A 14541-nucleotide genomic window follows, 5' to 3' on the forward strand; every position below is an offset into this window, starting at 1 on the left:
AATGCAACACACCAGAGATGGATTGGCTTTTAATAAGAGGGGATTTATTTAGTTGATTCTTCAGAGGAAAGGCAGCTAACTTTCATCTGAGGTTCTTTCTTACCTGGGAAGGCACAGGATGGTCTCTGCTGGCCTTCTTTCCAGGCCTCTGGGTTCCAACAACTTTTCCCGGGATGATTCCTTTCTGCATCTCCAAAGGCCTGGGCTGAGCTGTGAGTGCTGAGATGAGGAATGTTGAGCTGCTTGGGCTGTGCTACGTTGAGTCTCTCATTTAAGCACCAGCCAGTTAAGTCAAACATCATTCATTGCAGCATGCACGCCTCCTAGCCAACTGCAGGTGTAATCAGCCACAGATAAGGTTCACGTACCATTGGCTCATGTCCACGGCCACAGAACTAGGTACCTTCACCTGGCCAAGTTGACAACTGAATCTAACTACCACACTGTGATTGCTTAGTTTTCCTTCCTCTTTGGATTATCAGGAAAGATAGTTTATGTACGAAGTTGCCTTTAATAACAACTACGTTTTTTTAAAAGCAGTAAATTATAAAAGGAAGGAACTACTATAGCAAACTGGGGATGTTTCTTTCTCCGAGTTCCCTAGATTTTCCAAATTTTCTTTGATAAACTATTCCTGTTGCAATAGAGAAGGAAATATTTTTTATAGACGCCCACTCAGCAAGAATTCTCTGCCCCAGTGCTGCTGGGCCAGGGCCTCTTGGGCTCTGCTAGAAGGAGGGACATCATGCTGGGAGGCAGAGTCGCCACTCTGCAGTGGGCTCTGGGCTCACCCAGGAGAAGGAAGTCAGGGCAGGCTTCCTGGAGGCAGTGAGGACTGAGCTGAGTCATAACAAATGAAAAGGACCTGGCCAGGCAAAGAGGAATTCAGGCATTCAGAGCAGTGGGAATTTCATACCAGGGAGAGCGCAGTGGATCAGGGAATGTGATGTGAGAAAGAAGCCATGAGGCCAGATGGGCAGGGAGGACCGTACTTTAGGCTCCAGACATGGAGAAGCCTTTGGAGGGTGTTTAATAATCATTCATTCATCCAGGTCGTGGCTCGCATCTGCAGTTTATTCCTTTTTATTGCTGTTATGAGTTATGAGAGAAGGCCTGCAAATCCCATAAAACCCCTGCTATCCCATAAAAGGCCTCCTGTGGCAGGTGGGGACCCATGGGTAGAGTCCAGCCCAGCCTGGAGGCAGCCGAGAGATTCCTCCTTAGAACAAGGTGGCAGGACATTGGCCCCATTTATCTGTTTTTCCTTTTGTTGCTTGTGCTTTGGATGTGATGCCTAAGAAACCATCGCCTGACACAGGACCCTAAGGATGCTTCCCCAAGTTTTCCTCTAGGAGTTTTCTAGTTCTTGTTCTTATACTTAAGTCTTTTCTCTGATCTACCTTGAGTTAATTTCTGTGTATGGTGTGAGGTAGGGACCCCCCTCATTCTTTTGCATATGGCTATCCAGTTTTCCCCGCAATTGGTTAAAGAGAATATTCTTTCCCAATTAGGTGGACTTGGCAGCCCTGTCAAATATCAACTGACCATAGATGTGAGGTCTGTTTCTGAACTCTCAACCCGATTCCAGTGGTCACTATTCCTCTGCCAGAAACTCACCGTTTTGACCACTGTGGCTTTGTAATGGGTTTTAAAGTCGGAAAGTGTGAGTCCTCCAAGTTTGTGCTTCCTTTTCAAGCTGGTTTTGGTGATTTAGGGCCCCTCACCCTTCCAAAGAACTCTGATGCTTGGTTTTTACCTTTCTGCACAGTAGGCCATTGGAATTTTGATTGGGATTGCACTGAACTGGTAAATCATTTTGGGTAGAATTGACATCTTGATAGTATTTAGTCTTCTACTCCATGAACATGGAATGTCCTTCCATTTAATTTAGGTCTTCAGTGATTTCTTTTAGCAAAGATTTTTAGTTTTCTGTGTATGAGTCATTTACATCCTTGGTTAAATTTATTCCTACATATTTGATTCTTTTACTTGGTATTGTAAATGGAATTTTTTTCTTGATTTCCTCCTCGGGTCTCTCATTACTGTTGTTCTAGTTTGCAAGCTGCCAGGATGTGAAATACCAGAAATGGAATGGCTTTTGAAAAGGGGAATTTATTAAGTTGCAAATTTACAGGTCTTAGACTGTGAAAATGTCCAGATAAAGGCACCAACACGAGGTTACCTTCACTCAAGAAGACCGATGAAGTTCATGGTTTCCCGCTCAGTTGGAAGGGCACAGGGTGACATCTGCTTGCTTTCTTTCCTGGCTTCTTGTTTCATGAAGCTTCCCCAGGGATATTTTCCTTCTTCATCTCCAACGGTCTCTAGCTGTGTGGGCTCTAAAGCTTTTTCCAAAATGTTTCCCTCTTAAAGGGCTCCAGTAAGCAACCCCACCTTGGCACATCTCCATGGAAACCATCTAATCAAAAGTTACCACCCACAATTGGGTGGGTCCATCTCCATGGAAACAACCTAATCAAAAAGCTCCCACCCAGCAATATCGAATGAGGATTAAAGAACATGGCTTTTCTGGGGTCCACAAAGTTTCAAACCAGCACACTGGTGTACACAAACACTACCGATTTTTGCATGTCGATCCTGTATGTACCCTGAGATTTTGCCGAATTTATTAGCTCCAGTAGTTTTATTATAGATTTTTCAAGAATTTCTGTAGAGAGAATCATGTCATCTGCAAATAGTGAAAGCTTTACTTCTTCCTTTCCAATTTGGGTGCCTTTCATCCTTTTTCTTGCCAAATTGCTCCGGCAAAAGCTTCTAGTACAATGCTGAGTAACAGTGGGGCTGTGACCATCCCCGTCTCATTTCCAACTTAGAGGGGAAGCTTTCAGTCTCCACCACTGAGGATGATGTTAGCAGTGAGTTTTTCATGTATGCTTTTTATCGTTTTGAGGACATTTCCCTCTATTCCTATTTTCCTAAGTGTTTTTATCAAGAAAGGCTCTGGATTTTGTCAAATGCCTTTTCTGTGCCAACTGAGATGATCATGTTTTTTTTTTTACCTTCATTTTATTAACGTGGCATATTACATTAATTGATTTTATGTTGAAATTAATTGATTACATTAATTAATTAATCCTTTTACCTGGAATAAAACTCACTTGATGATGGTGTATCATTCTTTTAATGTGCTGTTGGACGGGGTTTACTAGTATTTTGTTGAGGGTTTTTGTTTATATCCATAAGGGAAATTGGTCTGAAGTTTTATTTTCTTGTATCTTTATCTGCTTTGGTATTAGGGTGATGTTGGTGTCATAGAATGAGTTAAGGAGTGTCCCCTCCTTTTCAATTTTTGCAGGAGTTTGAGTAGGATTGGTATTAATTCTTCTTGGTAGGATTTCCTGTGAAGCATCTGACCTGGGCTTTTCTTTGTTGGGAAGTTCTTGATGACTTCTCTGACTTGTCATTGGTCTCTTGAGATCTATTTTTTCTTGTCAGTTTGGATAGTTTGCAAGTTTCTAGGAACTTGTCCATTTCTTCTAAGTTGTCTGATTTGTTGGCATACAGTTATTCATAGGATCCTCTTATCCTTTTTATTTCTGTGGGGTCAGTAGCAATAGCCTCTCTCTCATTTCTGATTTTATTTATTTGCATCTTCCTTATTTTTTTGTCAGTCTAGAAAAAAAATTGTTGCTTTTTTCTTGCTGCTTTCAGCATTCTCTCTTTGTCATTTGATGTTGTGATTTGTATGTGTCTCAGAGTAGGTTTATTAGGATTTATTTGTTTGGAAAATGTTGTGCTGCTTGGACATTTTTCTTTGTCTTCCATAAGAGTTGGGAAATTTTGGACGATTATCTCTTCAGATATTCTCTGAAACGTCTGGTTGGAGCCTCTGCACAGACCACTGATGCTTTCACCTTAGCAGCAACCAGGCCGTTTCTTATTCACACTTTTAAGTTCCTTGGAGAACTTGCGCTTTGCATTCACGGCTTGGCTGACCGATTGGCACAAGAAGCCGAGCTTCAGCCTTCTCTGGGCTGCTGAGGTGCCTTCCTCACTGGGCCGGGCCACTTCCAGCTTTTGATTTAAGTAAGAGATGGGCACCTCTGCCTTTCACTTGAACACTCAGAGGCCAGTGTAGGGCATTAATTGGCCTAATTTCAGTATTCTTGTGTCTCAGGGAATAGGGGTCCCGAGGGGCCGGCAGGTGAAGTCCGCACAGGCCACCCTAAGGATTTAGTTCTCCGTCCCAGAGCATTTACAACAGCCACAGCAAAGGTTCTGCATCTTGCCAGGGTACACGGGGGACGTACAGAATCCACCAGCAGGACCTGCTGCTTCCCCTGGACCAGCTCGTGGAAGGCGGCCAGCCGATGCCCCGGGGGGAGGGTGACACTGCCCTGGCCAGGGCCTGCCTCGCCCCTCCCCGCCCCCTGCTCCCCACTCGGGGCTTCCGTCCCGCACGCGGCACCCCTGCGGCTGGTGAGTGTGCGCGCACCTGCTCCTGCTCTCCACTAGGACCCGCGTCCTCGGCTGCGCGCACGTGTGCGTCCGTTTCCCTCCTCCCCCCCCCCCCCCCCCCGCCATGGGGGCGCTCCCAGCCCCCGCTTCCTGCCGACCCCAGGCCCCGCGGGGAGGAGCAGAGATGGAAAGTGTTAGAGGAAATGGTGAGGCCCCTGAGGGTGGGCATCGCGAGCGCGCGTGGCAGGTGGGAGAAAACCCGCGTGTGAGCGGGAGGGTGTGCGGGTGCTGCTCCGGGGGGTGCAGCGGGGGGCGGGCGGGGGGTGCCTTTACCCCACCCCCCGGCTGAGCCCTCCGGGGAGAGCTGAGGATGCAGAGCCCGCCAGGTGAGAGGGCCACGGTGAGCCGCGTGGAAAGGAGCCCTGGCCCCCCACGGCGGCACTCCCAGCCCGCTGGCCTCCAATGGAGCGCCCCAGTGGCCACGCCCCCTGCGCGCGGTGGTGGGGGCGGTGCGGGAGGCCGTGGCCGGAGACACCCCCCACCTGCCGGCCTGGCGTTGCGCCTTCAAGATTCCCGGGCGCGCGCCCCCCAGGGCTAACTGCGCTAGGGGGGCGAGGCACGGTGGGGTGCAGGGACCCTGAGGCCCGCGCCACCCCAAGACCACACCCCGCCAGCACTTAGCAGTTTCTGCTTCTGGGGCACAGCCATCCTGGGGCGGGGGGCTGCTCTGCGCGGTTTGGACCCGCGTTTCCCCGACGGCCCCGATGCCCCGCGTCTATCGCGGCTCCCGCTCGCCCAGAGCCCCCCGCCGTCTCACCCGGGTGGCTCCAGCGGTGCGCGAGGGGCGGCCCTCTTTCCTCTGGCTGGGCCCCGTGCCTGACCACCAAACGGTCACTGAACGAATGAATAATCTTTGATTCTTTCTTCTACTGGATATAATTTGCTGTTGAACTCCTCAAGGAGGCAGACACAACCTGTTCTGGAGGGGATTACCAGCCAGATTTTAATTCTCACTTCTAAGAGTCCTGAAAACTCACACATCCTCACCCCAGTTTTCATAGTTATATTTTAAAGACTGATTAAAAAATAATAATAATAAAAAAAAGAAGGGCGTGGACCCCCTTCTTCCACCTGCCCCCCACCCCAGTGTCTCTGAGCGGGCCCTTGTGCTCCAGCAGACCCTCAAGAGTGCCAGGGCACGCCCACCCCACGAGGATGCCCCAGGCCTGCCCCTCGGTCCTCACCTTGGGCCACGCAGACTCTGCTGCCTGGACTGTCACCGAATGCATGACCATAAATGCTTGGCCTGGGCCTGACCGCGGGTGCAGGGGCTGAGGGGTGGGCGAGTCATCACCGGGGCGCAGTCACCTGGCGAGAAAAGTTCTCCGGTCCACGGGTTAGGAGGGTGCCGCGACCCCTGTCCGCATCTGAGATTTTAGGACAGCCCTCCTTCCCTGGGGCGGCCCCCTGCCACCTCCCCCTGCCCCTGCCCCCCCCCGTTGCCCTCCCCCTCCCTCACTGCCCTCCCCCTGACGCCCCGCCCCCCCCCTCCGCCCCCCTGCAGTACGCCTGGGTGGAGAAGCATTTGGGCCCGGACTTCCTGGAGCAGGTGGTGCTGACCAGGGACAAGACGCTGGTCTCCGCTGACCTCCTCATAGACGACCGGCCGGACATCACCGGTAGGCAGCGGGTAGGCGGGCCAGGGGCTGTGCCAAGGAGGTGGGCAGAAGTCCTACCGCATGGGGGCTCCCCGCCCATCCCACTGAGTCCCCACGTCTAGCAGCCCTTCCCCTGGGAAGATGGGTTTCTTTCAGCGTGCGGCCTGGGGGCGGCCCTGCGCCAACGTCACAGGCGGGTCCTGGCCACAGCCCGAAGGTCAGCCGGCTCCATGGCCTTGGGGAGGTCACTTTGCACCCCGGAAGCCTAGTTTCCTCATGTAGAATGAACCCCCCTTTCTTCCCCAAAGAAGCCATTTGCTGAACCAGTATATTGAGCAGGGCAGTCTCTCTGGTGGCAGGGTGGAGGTGGGCCAGTTCCCTTTGCCGGCAGGTGGTCTCCTCCCAGAGGAGCCAGCTAACTTGGAACTGGTTTAAACGGGGAGGGGAGACTGGCTGTTCACATAACCAGAAAGGCAGAGGTGGGTGGGCTGCAGGCATGGCTGCATCCAGGGGAACCAGGGGCCAAGCTGGCCCAGCCAGGGCTCCCGTTGGGGGGTGGAGTATGGGCAGCCTGGAGGGGGCTGAGGCGTGCGGAGGGGAGGGCCAGGGTGCGGCTGGGGGCAGGGGGAGGGCCAGGGCATGGGGAGGGTGCCCTCTGTTCCAGCTCACGGCGTGAGTGAGCGCAGGAGGGCAAGGCGCCCCACACTCCGGCTCAGGTGAGCCCGCGGCCAGCGCAAGTGGCCGTGCAGTTCCACCCGGAGCATCCCAGGTGCCCGCTGCACGCAGTGCTTCCCCGGCCTGCCTTGTGGGGCCCCTGCCGCTGCCCCGGCTTGCTGCTTGGCCTGGGCCTGACCGCGGGTGCAGTGGACTGAAGTGGGGCCCCCTCCTCCGCAGGCACCGAGCCGAACCCCAGCTGGGAGCACGTCCTCTTCACCGCCTGCCACAACCGGCACCTGCAGCTGCAGCCTCCGCGCCGCCGGCTGCACTCCTGGGCCGACAACTGGCAGGCTCTCCTGGACAGCAGGCGCCCCGGGCCTGCCCGGCCTTAACCCCTGGGGCCCCTCACTGCCCGGGCGTAGGGGCTCAGATGGGTGCAGCCACGGGGCCAGCAGCCTGTCTTGGGACCCCTCCCCAGGCCCTGCAGCCCACCCCAAGGAGAGTCCCTGAGGAGCTGACCCACGGTGCTTCCTGGCTCCGAGTGGGTGGTGGGGGGCGTGGACCCCCTTCTTCCACCTGCCCCCCACCCCAGTGTTTCCGAGCAGGCCCTTGTGCTCCAGCAGACCCTCAGGAGTGCCAGTGCACCCCCACCCCACGAGGACACCCCAGGCCTGCCCTCCGTCCTCACCTTGGACCACGCAGACTCTGTTGCCTGGACTGTCACCGAATGCATGACAATAAATGCTATTGACACAGAGCCAGAGGCCGTGGGCTATGGCCACCTCTAGCTCCTGCCCCCCAGCGCCTCCTCTCCACACTGCCCCCTTGCAACCCCTCCTGCCCTGACACGTCCATCAGGCCCCCGGGGGTGTGGGGGAGGGAAAGCAGGGCTGACAGGGGAGTCTCAGCTTCGGTCCTTTTGCTGCCTGGGGAGGCACGACTAGAACGAGCCACATCGCTGAAGCTGCTTCAGAGCTTTGGGGCCTCGGCCAGTTCCACCTCCAGCTTCCCAGGCTGCTCTCTGGGCACTTGTCCATCTCGGCGGTGCACCTTGGGGCTTGCTGCCCTTGCCACTCGCCTGCTCTGGGCACACTGGGGGCTGGGGTGGGTAGAGGAGGGGGAGGGGAGGTCCATGGGGCCAGGGACAGACCCCCCAGTGCTGCTCCCCTCCCACCCTACCCTTTCTGAGCAGGGATGTCCTGGGGGCAAGCCATCTGTCCTGGGCAGAGCGGTCCACCTTGGCTGTGGCCTCTGGCCCTGGGAAGAGATGGGGCCTGGAGAACCCCTGTTTCTGGCCTTTGGGGGCTGCCCCCCATCACCATCTGCGTGTGCAGCTGGGGCCGAGCCAGGTGCAGAGGAGCCTGTGGCTCCCAGTGGCTCCCAAGCCTCTCTGCAAAGAGCTCTGCCCTGCCTAGGCCAGTTGCCCGCCTCGTGGGTCGCTGCCACCTCCCAGCTGGGGTGGGGCCGATGCTCCCAGGCTTGGCTCTCTGGGGCTCCAGGCGTCTGCTGGGCCCCCACGTAGGTGCTGGATGCAACAGCCACCGCAAGAGCAGCCCTGAATCGGATGTGCTGGCAGATTTCCATCCTGGGCCTCGTCCTGCTGACCCACACACAGCCACGGGGTTTCCTGGGGCTGGCCCTAAGGCCCCACCCCTCAGGCATGTGGGGGCCCCTGCAGTGACCCTCACCTCAGCTCCCCTGCAGCCTAGCCCCCCATCCCCCCACTCCTGGGGACACAGGCAGCCCCTCACCGCCCCAGGGCAGGTGCCGGGCAGCCAACAGGGGACAGCCCGAGCCTGTCCTCTCTTAAGCTCTGACTCCATTGGGAAACTGGCCCCTGTTAGTTTTTAAAGACTGCTCGCTGCCATGATTTAAAGGCCAGCTTAGAAATTGAAAGCCCCGGCCTGTGGTACTTATTCTCTGTGCAGCTGTCAGAGCCCGCCCTGAGGTGGCAGCTGCCTAATTAGTTTAAGGGAGAAAATGCACTTGTGGGGCAATGATGGCCTAGTTGCGATGCGGCCACCTCGCACCCTGGAGGACTGACCACGGCCCTGACTCGCACTCCCGGGGCAGCAGCAGACAGAGGATCAGAAGGTAGAGCCCTGGCCAGGGGCGGGAGGGGTTCGCTGGAGCAGCACCTGGTAGGGGCCAGCAGGACCGGAGCCCCGGGGGGGAGGTGGATGTGCAGGCAGGGTGGACCCTGCTGCCCCGCCGCTGCCCGCCCACCCCACCGTACTCTGCTGTATCATCATCATCCTCCTCTCTGACCAGAGGACAGGGCATTTAAACCAGACTGACAATTCAGGGCCATGTTCTTTTTTTAGTTTTTTACTTTGATATAACATCAAACTCACAGGAAAGTTGCAAAAACAATACGAAAACCACACATACCTGGTATACCCACCCCCATACTCAGATTCACTTGTCCTTAGCAATTTGCCACATTTCTTTTTATTGCCCTATCAATGTATTTATCACCCATCTATCATCATCATCCATCAAATATCCATCCACCCACCTACCCACACACCCATCCACCCGTCCATCCACCCACCCATCCACCCATCCCTCCATCCGTCCATCCATCCTGCTTTGAAGCTGCGACATGCCCCAGAGGAACCATGTGCTTTCGATCCTGATCCGGTCTTGTGGGGGCAGCCAGGCTCTGTTAATCCAGATTCAATATTGTGTAGTGGGATCTCTTGATTAAACTGTTTACATGGAGATGTGATACACCCAATTGTGGGGCTGGCCTTTTGATTAGATGGAGATGTGACTCAGCCTATTCCAGGTGGGTCTTGATTATCATTTACTGAAGTCCTTAAGAAGGGGGAATACTTTGGAGGAAGCTTAGAGGCTTGGAGAACAGTTCCTTCAGAGCCGAAAGGGATGCAGACATGTGGAGATACCTGGGGTGCCCACAGAGAGAGCAGACGCCTAGGCACAGGCAGGGCCCAGCAGACCTGCCATGTGCTTCCCGTGAGACGCTGACAAGCCAGAGCCCGGAGCTGTGTCCAGAGGAGCTGAGTGGAGGCCCCAGACGCTTAGGAAGCCACTGACGTCAGGAGCTGGAAGCAACAAACCAGGAGCAAGGACCAGCAGACGCCAGCCACGGGCCTTCCCTGTGACAGACATCGTCTTCCTTCAGTCAAGGCATCTTTCTCTGGATGCCTTACTTGAACACTTTTATGGCCTTAGAACTGTAAACTTGCAACTTAATAAATTCCCTTTATAAAAATGTATACATTTCTGGTGTAATGCATTCAGGCAGCTTTAACATATAAAACACTATCTGTCTGTCTGTCTGTCTATCATCTTTAATTTTCCTGAACAAAATTGATCATATTGTGATGAAGTGCAGGGTATTGAAGCTGGGGGAGCCCCGAAGGCAGCACACCTCCCGAGGGCCCACCAGTCCTGCTGCACGTCGCTCGGGCCGCGCCGGTGTCCTGGTGGCTGCTGGAAGCCAGGTCTCCACCCCTAAAGTACCGGGCACCTGTGGGGTGCAGGACCAGAGCCCCAAGCAGCCACGCGGAAGTGGGGGGACTGTCAGCGCTGCTCCTGTCGCTCCGCCCAGGCGTCGTCGTCCTGCACCCCAAGGCCTGCTCTCGGCCCATGGCCTGGGGGGGTTGCGCTCCCCATGCCCGGGGCTCTGGCCAGGGTCGCAGCCCGCGTGGGTGCCGAGTCCCGAGATCCGAGCTCTCAGAGCCTTGGACCCTGTGCGAGGTTCTCAGACCCAGGGCTGGCCTTTGACGGGCGGGAGCTTTTCTGCTGAGCAACCCCCATCCCTTCAGCCAGCGTGACCCCACCGAGTAGGAAGATGGGGGGGGGTGGCGAGCGGGGGCGGGGGGTGGCGAACGGGCACGGGGCCATCGCGCCTGGTCACAGACCAATGGCCTGGTCCCTGCGGCTTGCGGCCCCTTTCCACGGTGGCGCATCTGCCTGGCCTGCCCGGGGCGCAGGGGCTGGGCGGGGCGGGGACCCTGTGCCAGGAGGGGCAGGGTGGGGTCTCGGCAGCACCCGGGATGCCGGGGGACTAAGCCCTGCTCTCAGCAAAGGCAGACTTAGATAGGGGCCAGGGGCGGCTGCCGGGTCCAGCCATGTGCCCGGCTGAGCAGAGGGCTTGGGGCCCGGCCCCCCACTGGTCAGCAGGTGCCTCTCCGGGGTGAGGGGTCAGCTAAGTGCTCAACAGGTCATTCCTCACCACTGCTGTCCCCTGGGGCAGGCATCATTCCTGCTCAGAAAGGTTCAGCAACTCTCCCCAGGACACACTGCGCAGTGGGATCAGTCTTAGCAAACCCCCTCCGCCTAGCTCCGTCTCATTTACAGCTTTCCTCCTGGCCACGCTGCACTGGTGAGGGGGCCACAGGGTCCTCTGGGGGGCCGCTGCTGCCGGCTCCCGCCTGCCACCCCTCTGCCCCAAGGCCCACGGGGGCTCGGCAAACCTACCAGGGCTCCCTCGGGGCGGCCCAGAGACCACCGCCCACAGGTCCGCAAGCCCTACTCTGTCCATGGCTGGCCTGCCCCCTAGGAGGACAGCTGTCCCCCTCACCCCGCACCTGCTGTCACGTCAGTGAACTCTGGACTCCACGGGATGTAGATGCCTGAAGACCATGTGACCCGCCCCCTCCTGGGGCTTGTGGGCTGAGTGCGGGGTGCCCACTCCCGCTCCCCCCAACCCCCCACCCCAGTGCCTTCCTTGTAGCGTGCGTGGCCCCTGGCTAGGTGGGGGCTCTAGGATGTAGCCAGTGTGTCCCAGCGTCCTGGCTCCCAGCATCAGTGTCCGTAGCCAGTGCCCAGGTTCAGGGGCCAGTCCCGTGGCTCAGGTGTCGAGATGGAGCCCCAGGCCCCTCGTCTGCCTCTAGCACCGGGAGGAAAGAATCCAGAAGCCCCTGTGGTATGCACGAGGATGAAGAGGGTGGCCGGGTGGCTTCCGTTTGCCGTCACCAAGGAGGGGCAAGGGGTCGCAGGCCTGCGGTCTGCAGGGCAGACCACCCAGTCTCTGGACAAAAGGCAGCTGCAGCCAGGCCTCAGAGGGTCTTCAGCAGGGACCACCATCCCACCGGCCGGGCTGAGGGAGCAGCCCCTGAGCACCCCAGCTGCAGGCACTCAGCAGGGGAAGCAGGGAGGACAGGCCAACACCCCCAAACCGCCACACATGGAACCCCAAGCAGCAGCCAGCCAGGGGCCAGCGGGGAAGCACAGCGTGCCGACAGCGACCCATCACACCCACGCTGGAGGCTGCCGGGGACCCAGAGGGGACCTCGGGAGGGGTCTTGAGGGAGGGGAGAGCACCCCAGGAAGCTGAAGGCGGAGCGGACAAGCGACTCCCCCAAGCAAGGGCAGTGGTTGGGGCTCAGTGCCCAGAGCCCGCAGCTGCTGGCTCTACCCGACCAGCCCGCGGCCATGGCCAAGTCCCCCTTCCCTGCACCTTGGTTTCCCGCGCGGAGAGCCGAGCACGGCCTACTTACAAGGGACACGGTCGGAGGACACTGGGTACTACTCCAGAGAGTCTCTGCTGGGCGGCAGAAGCTGATTTGTTCTGTGAAACGAGGTGGGGCGCAGGCTTGGGGTCCCCACGTTGGGAGGGAGGGTGGGCGCAAGGGCAGGAGGTGGTCAAGGAAACGTCCTTCCAGGCCCCTGGCTGTGGGTTCTGGTCTGGCCACCAGGTGGCAGCGCAGCCCACGTCAAATAAGCTGTGAGTGTATGCATTTGTGCCAGTGAACAAGTGTGCATGTGTATGCAAATATGTGTGGGGGGGTGCTGCGTTTGCATGTGTTAGACACAGGAGTGCTTGTGTATGCATGTGTGACTTTGTTCCAGTGTGTGTCCACATATGTGCATGGAGTGTGTATGTTGTGTGTCCATGTGAGTGCACTGTGTGAGAGTATGTGGGTGCGCATATGTACGTTGTGCACACGTGTGACTGCATGTGGGTGTGCATGAATATGGGTGTGTGAGCAAATGTGCTGCAAATGCGAATGTGTGTGAACATGTGTGCACATGCATGTATTCTGGTGTGCACACGAGTGACTGGATGCATGTGTGTGCATGTGTGTGTGTGCATGTGCGTGCATGGGTGAGTGTGCGCATGCATGTGTGCATGCATGAGTGTGTGCCTGCATGTGAGTGTGACGTGGGTGTGTCTGTGTGTGCTCAGGCAGCTGCGGGGAAAGGGACCAACCTCCCTAAGTCTCTTCTTACTCTCCTGGTCCCTGTGGGTCCCAGTCAGCCAGGTGGAGACCCCTGGTGCAACCTGCAGGGTGGGGAGCTCACCGCAGCCCACCTGGGTGGCAGGACACACACTCATCTCTGGCCACACACCTCAGATAGCCACCACTCTGGAGTCCTGAGGTGGCCTGGCCATGCTTCCCCCTGCCACCCTGGAGGTCACGTGCAAACTCTTTACCCCTCCCAGAAGCCCCTTGGTGCCCCCTTCCCCCTAGTTCCCCCATCCCGCAGCTGCCCGGCTCCTTGTGCATCTCTGCCAGCCCTTCTGGGTGCGCCTGTGTCTCCCAGTGGTCACAGCGCACATGCAGGTTTGCGCCCCCTCGGCGCTATCCCTCAGGGTCTGGGCTGCGGGAAGGACATGATCCGGACCGTGGCGTCCAGTCCTCACTGCCTTCGCTCCAGGGCTTGCACAGGTCCCTAAGCCAGCTGTGCCGGGCTGTGCCCAAACCTGCGGAGACGGGAAGCAAACTGCCTGTCCGGCCACAGCTCAGCCCACGGACTGTTGAGATGAAACACACACACGCATGCACACACGCACATGCACACGCGCACACATGCATGCACACACACCTGAACACACACACGCACACATACACACATGCACACATACGATCCCCGGTGAGACTCGGCAAAGCTAGTTGGAGCGCACCTGCCCATCAGGTACCTATGATTGAGGGGCATGGAGAGGAGCGGCCAGGAAATTCAGCCTGGAGGCGGAAGGACTGTGGGCTCGAGCGCAGCTCCCGCTGGCTCCATGGCTTCCTCGCGTGACCCACGGCTTCCTCGTTGAACGCGACCTCTCAGGCCCTCACCCGAGGCTGACAGGATTGCAGTGCCCACACGTGGCCACCGGGTGGCGCCAGGGGACCACCCCATCAGCCCTCCCCCTGCCGGGGGTCCCGGGGACCCTGCCTCCCGCCCTGTCTGGGGGGCAGCGGGGCCCAGAGTGCTGGAGCGGGGCAGGTGGGTCGCATCAGCCCTGGGGAGGCGGCGCCAGCATCACCCCAAGGCAGAGGGTGCGGGGCTCCAGAGAGACATGGGTAGGTGTGGTCCCTTGGCCTCGGGGTGCCACACCTCCCTCCTGGCTCTTCCTTCCGGGGGCACCACCCAAACCAGTGCTTGCAAGCGGACAGCCCCTGCAGGGTTCACCAGCTCAGGGGTGAGGCCGACCCCCCACGAGGCTGAGCATCCCCACCCCCACCCCAAGGCTGACCCCCCCACCCCTGCCCCCACTGAACATCCCCCGCAGGACTCACTCCCACTGTCCCCCTGGCCAGAGACCTGTTGGCACTTTCACTGTCCCCTGGCCCTGGTGGCCCTGGAGACTTGGCCCTGCAGAAGGCCCCGCCCTGTTCCTGGATGCCCCCCCACACACACACCCACACTTGCCGTGCTCCTGCTCCCTTCTCCACTAGCCTGCAGCCCCCTCTTTTCCCTCCTTGCATCCCGATTTCAAGCCTTACCCTTCTCTGACAGCCCTGCTGGCCTCTGCTTCCTCCAGGAAGCCGCACAGGCTCCCCGAGGCTCCTCTCCCCTCTGTCCCCCGGCACACCTTGCCTGCACCCCCACTGCAGAC

The 14541-nt window shown here is 57.8% G+C and overlaps 1 protein-coding gene across 1 annotated transcript in view; it reads left to right on the forward strand.

The window, feature by feature from the left end:
• The window catches only part of NT5M (5',3'-nucleotidase, mitochondrial), a 76444-nt gene extending 68397 nt beyond the window's left edge, over positions 1-8047 (forward strand). Inside the window, exons 4-5 of the mRNA XM_077162976.1 lie at positions 5984-6098; positions 6972-8047. Coding sequence (XP_077019091.1) covers positions 5984-6098; positions 6972-7126 — 270 coding nt within the window. The 3' untranslated portion in view covers positions 7127-8047. The remainder of the gene's footprint in view (positions 1-5983; positions 6099-6971) is intronic.
• The last annotated feature ends 6494 nt before the right edge of the window (positions 8048-14541 follow it).

Source organism: Tamandua tetradactyla, chromosome 6, assembly GCF_023851605.1.
Source record: "Tamandua tetradactyla isolate mTamTet1 chromosome 6, mTamTet1.pri, whole genome shotgun sequence".
NCBI classification, from domain to species: Eukaryota; Metazoa; Chordata; class Mammalia; order Pilosa; family Myrmecophagidae; genus Tamandua; species Tamandua tetradactyla.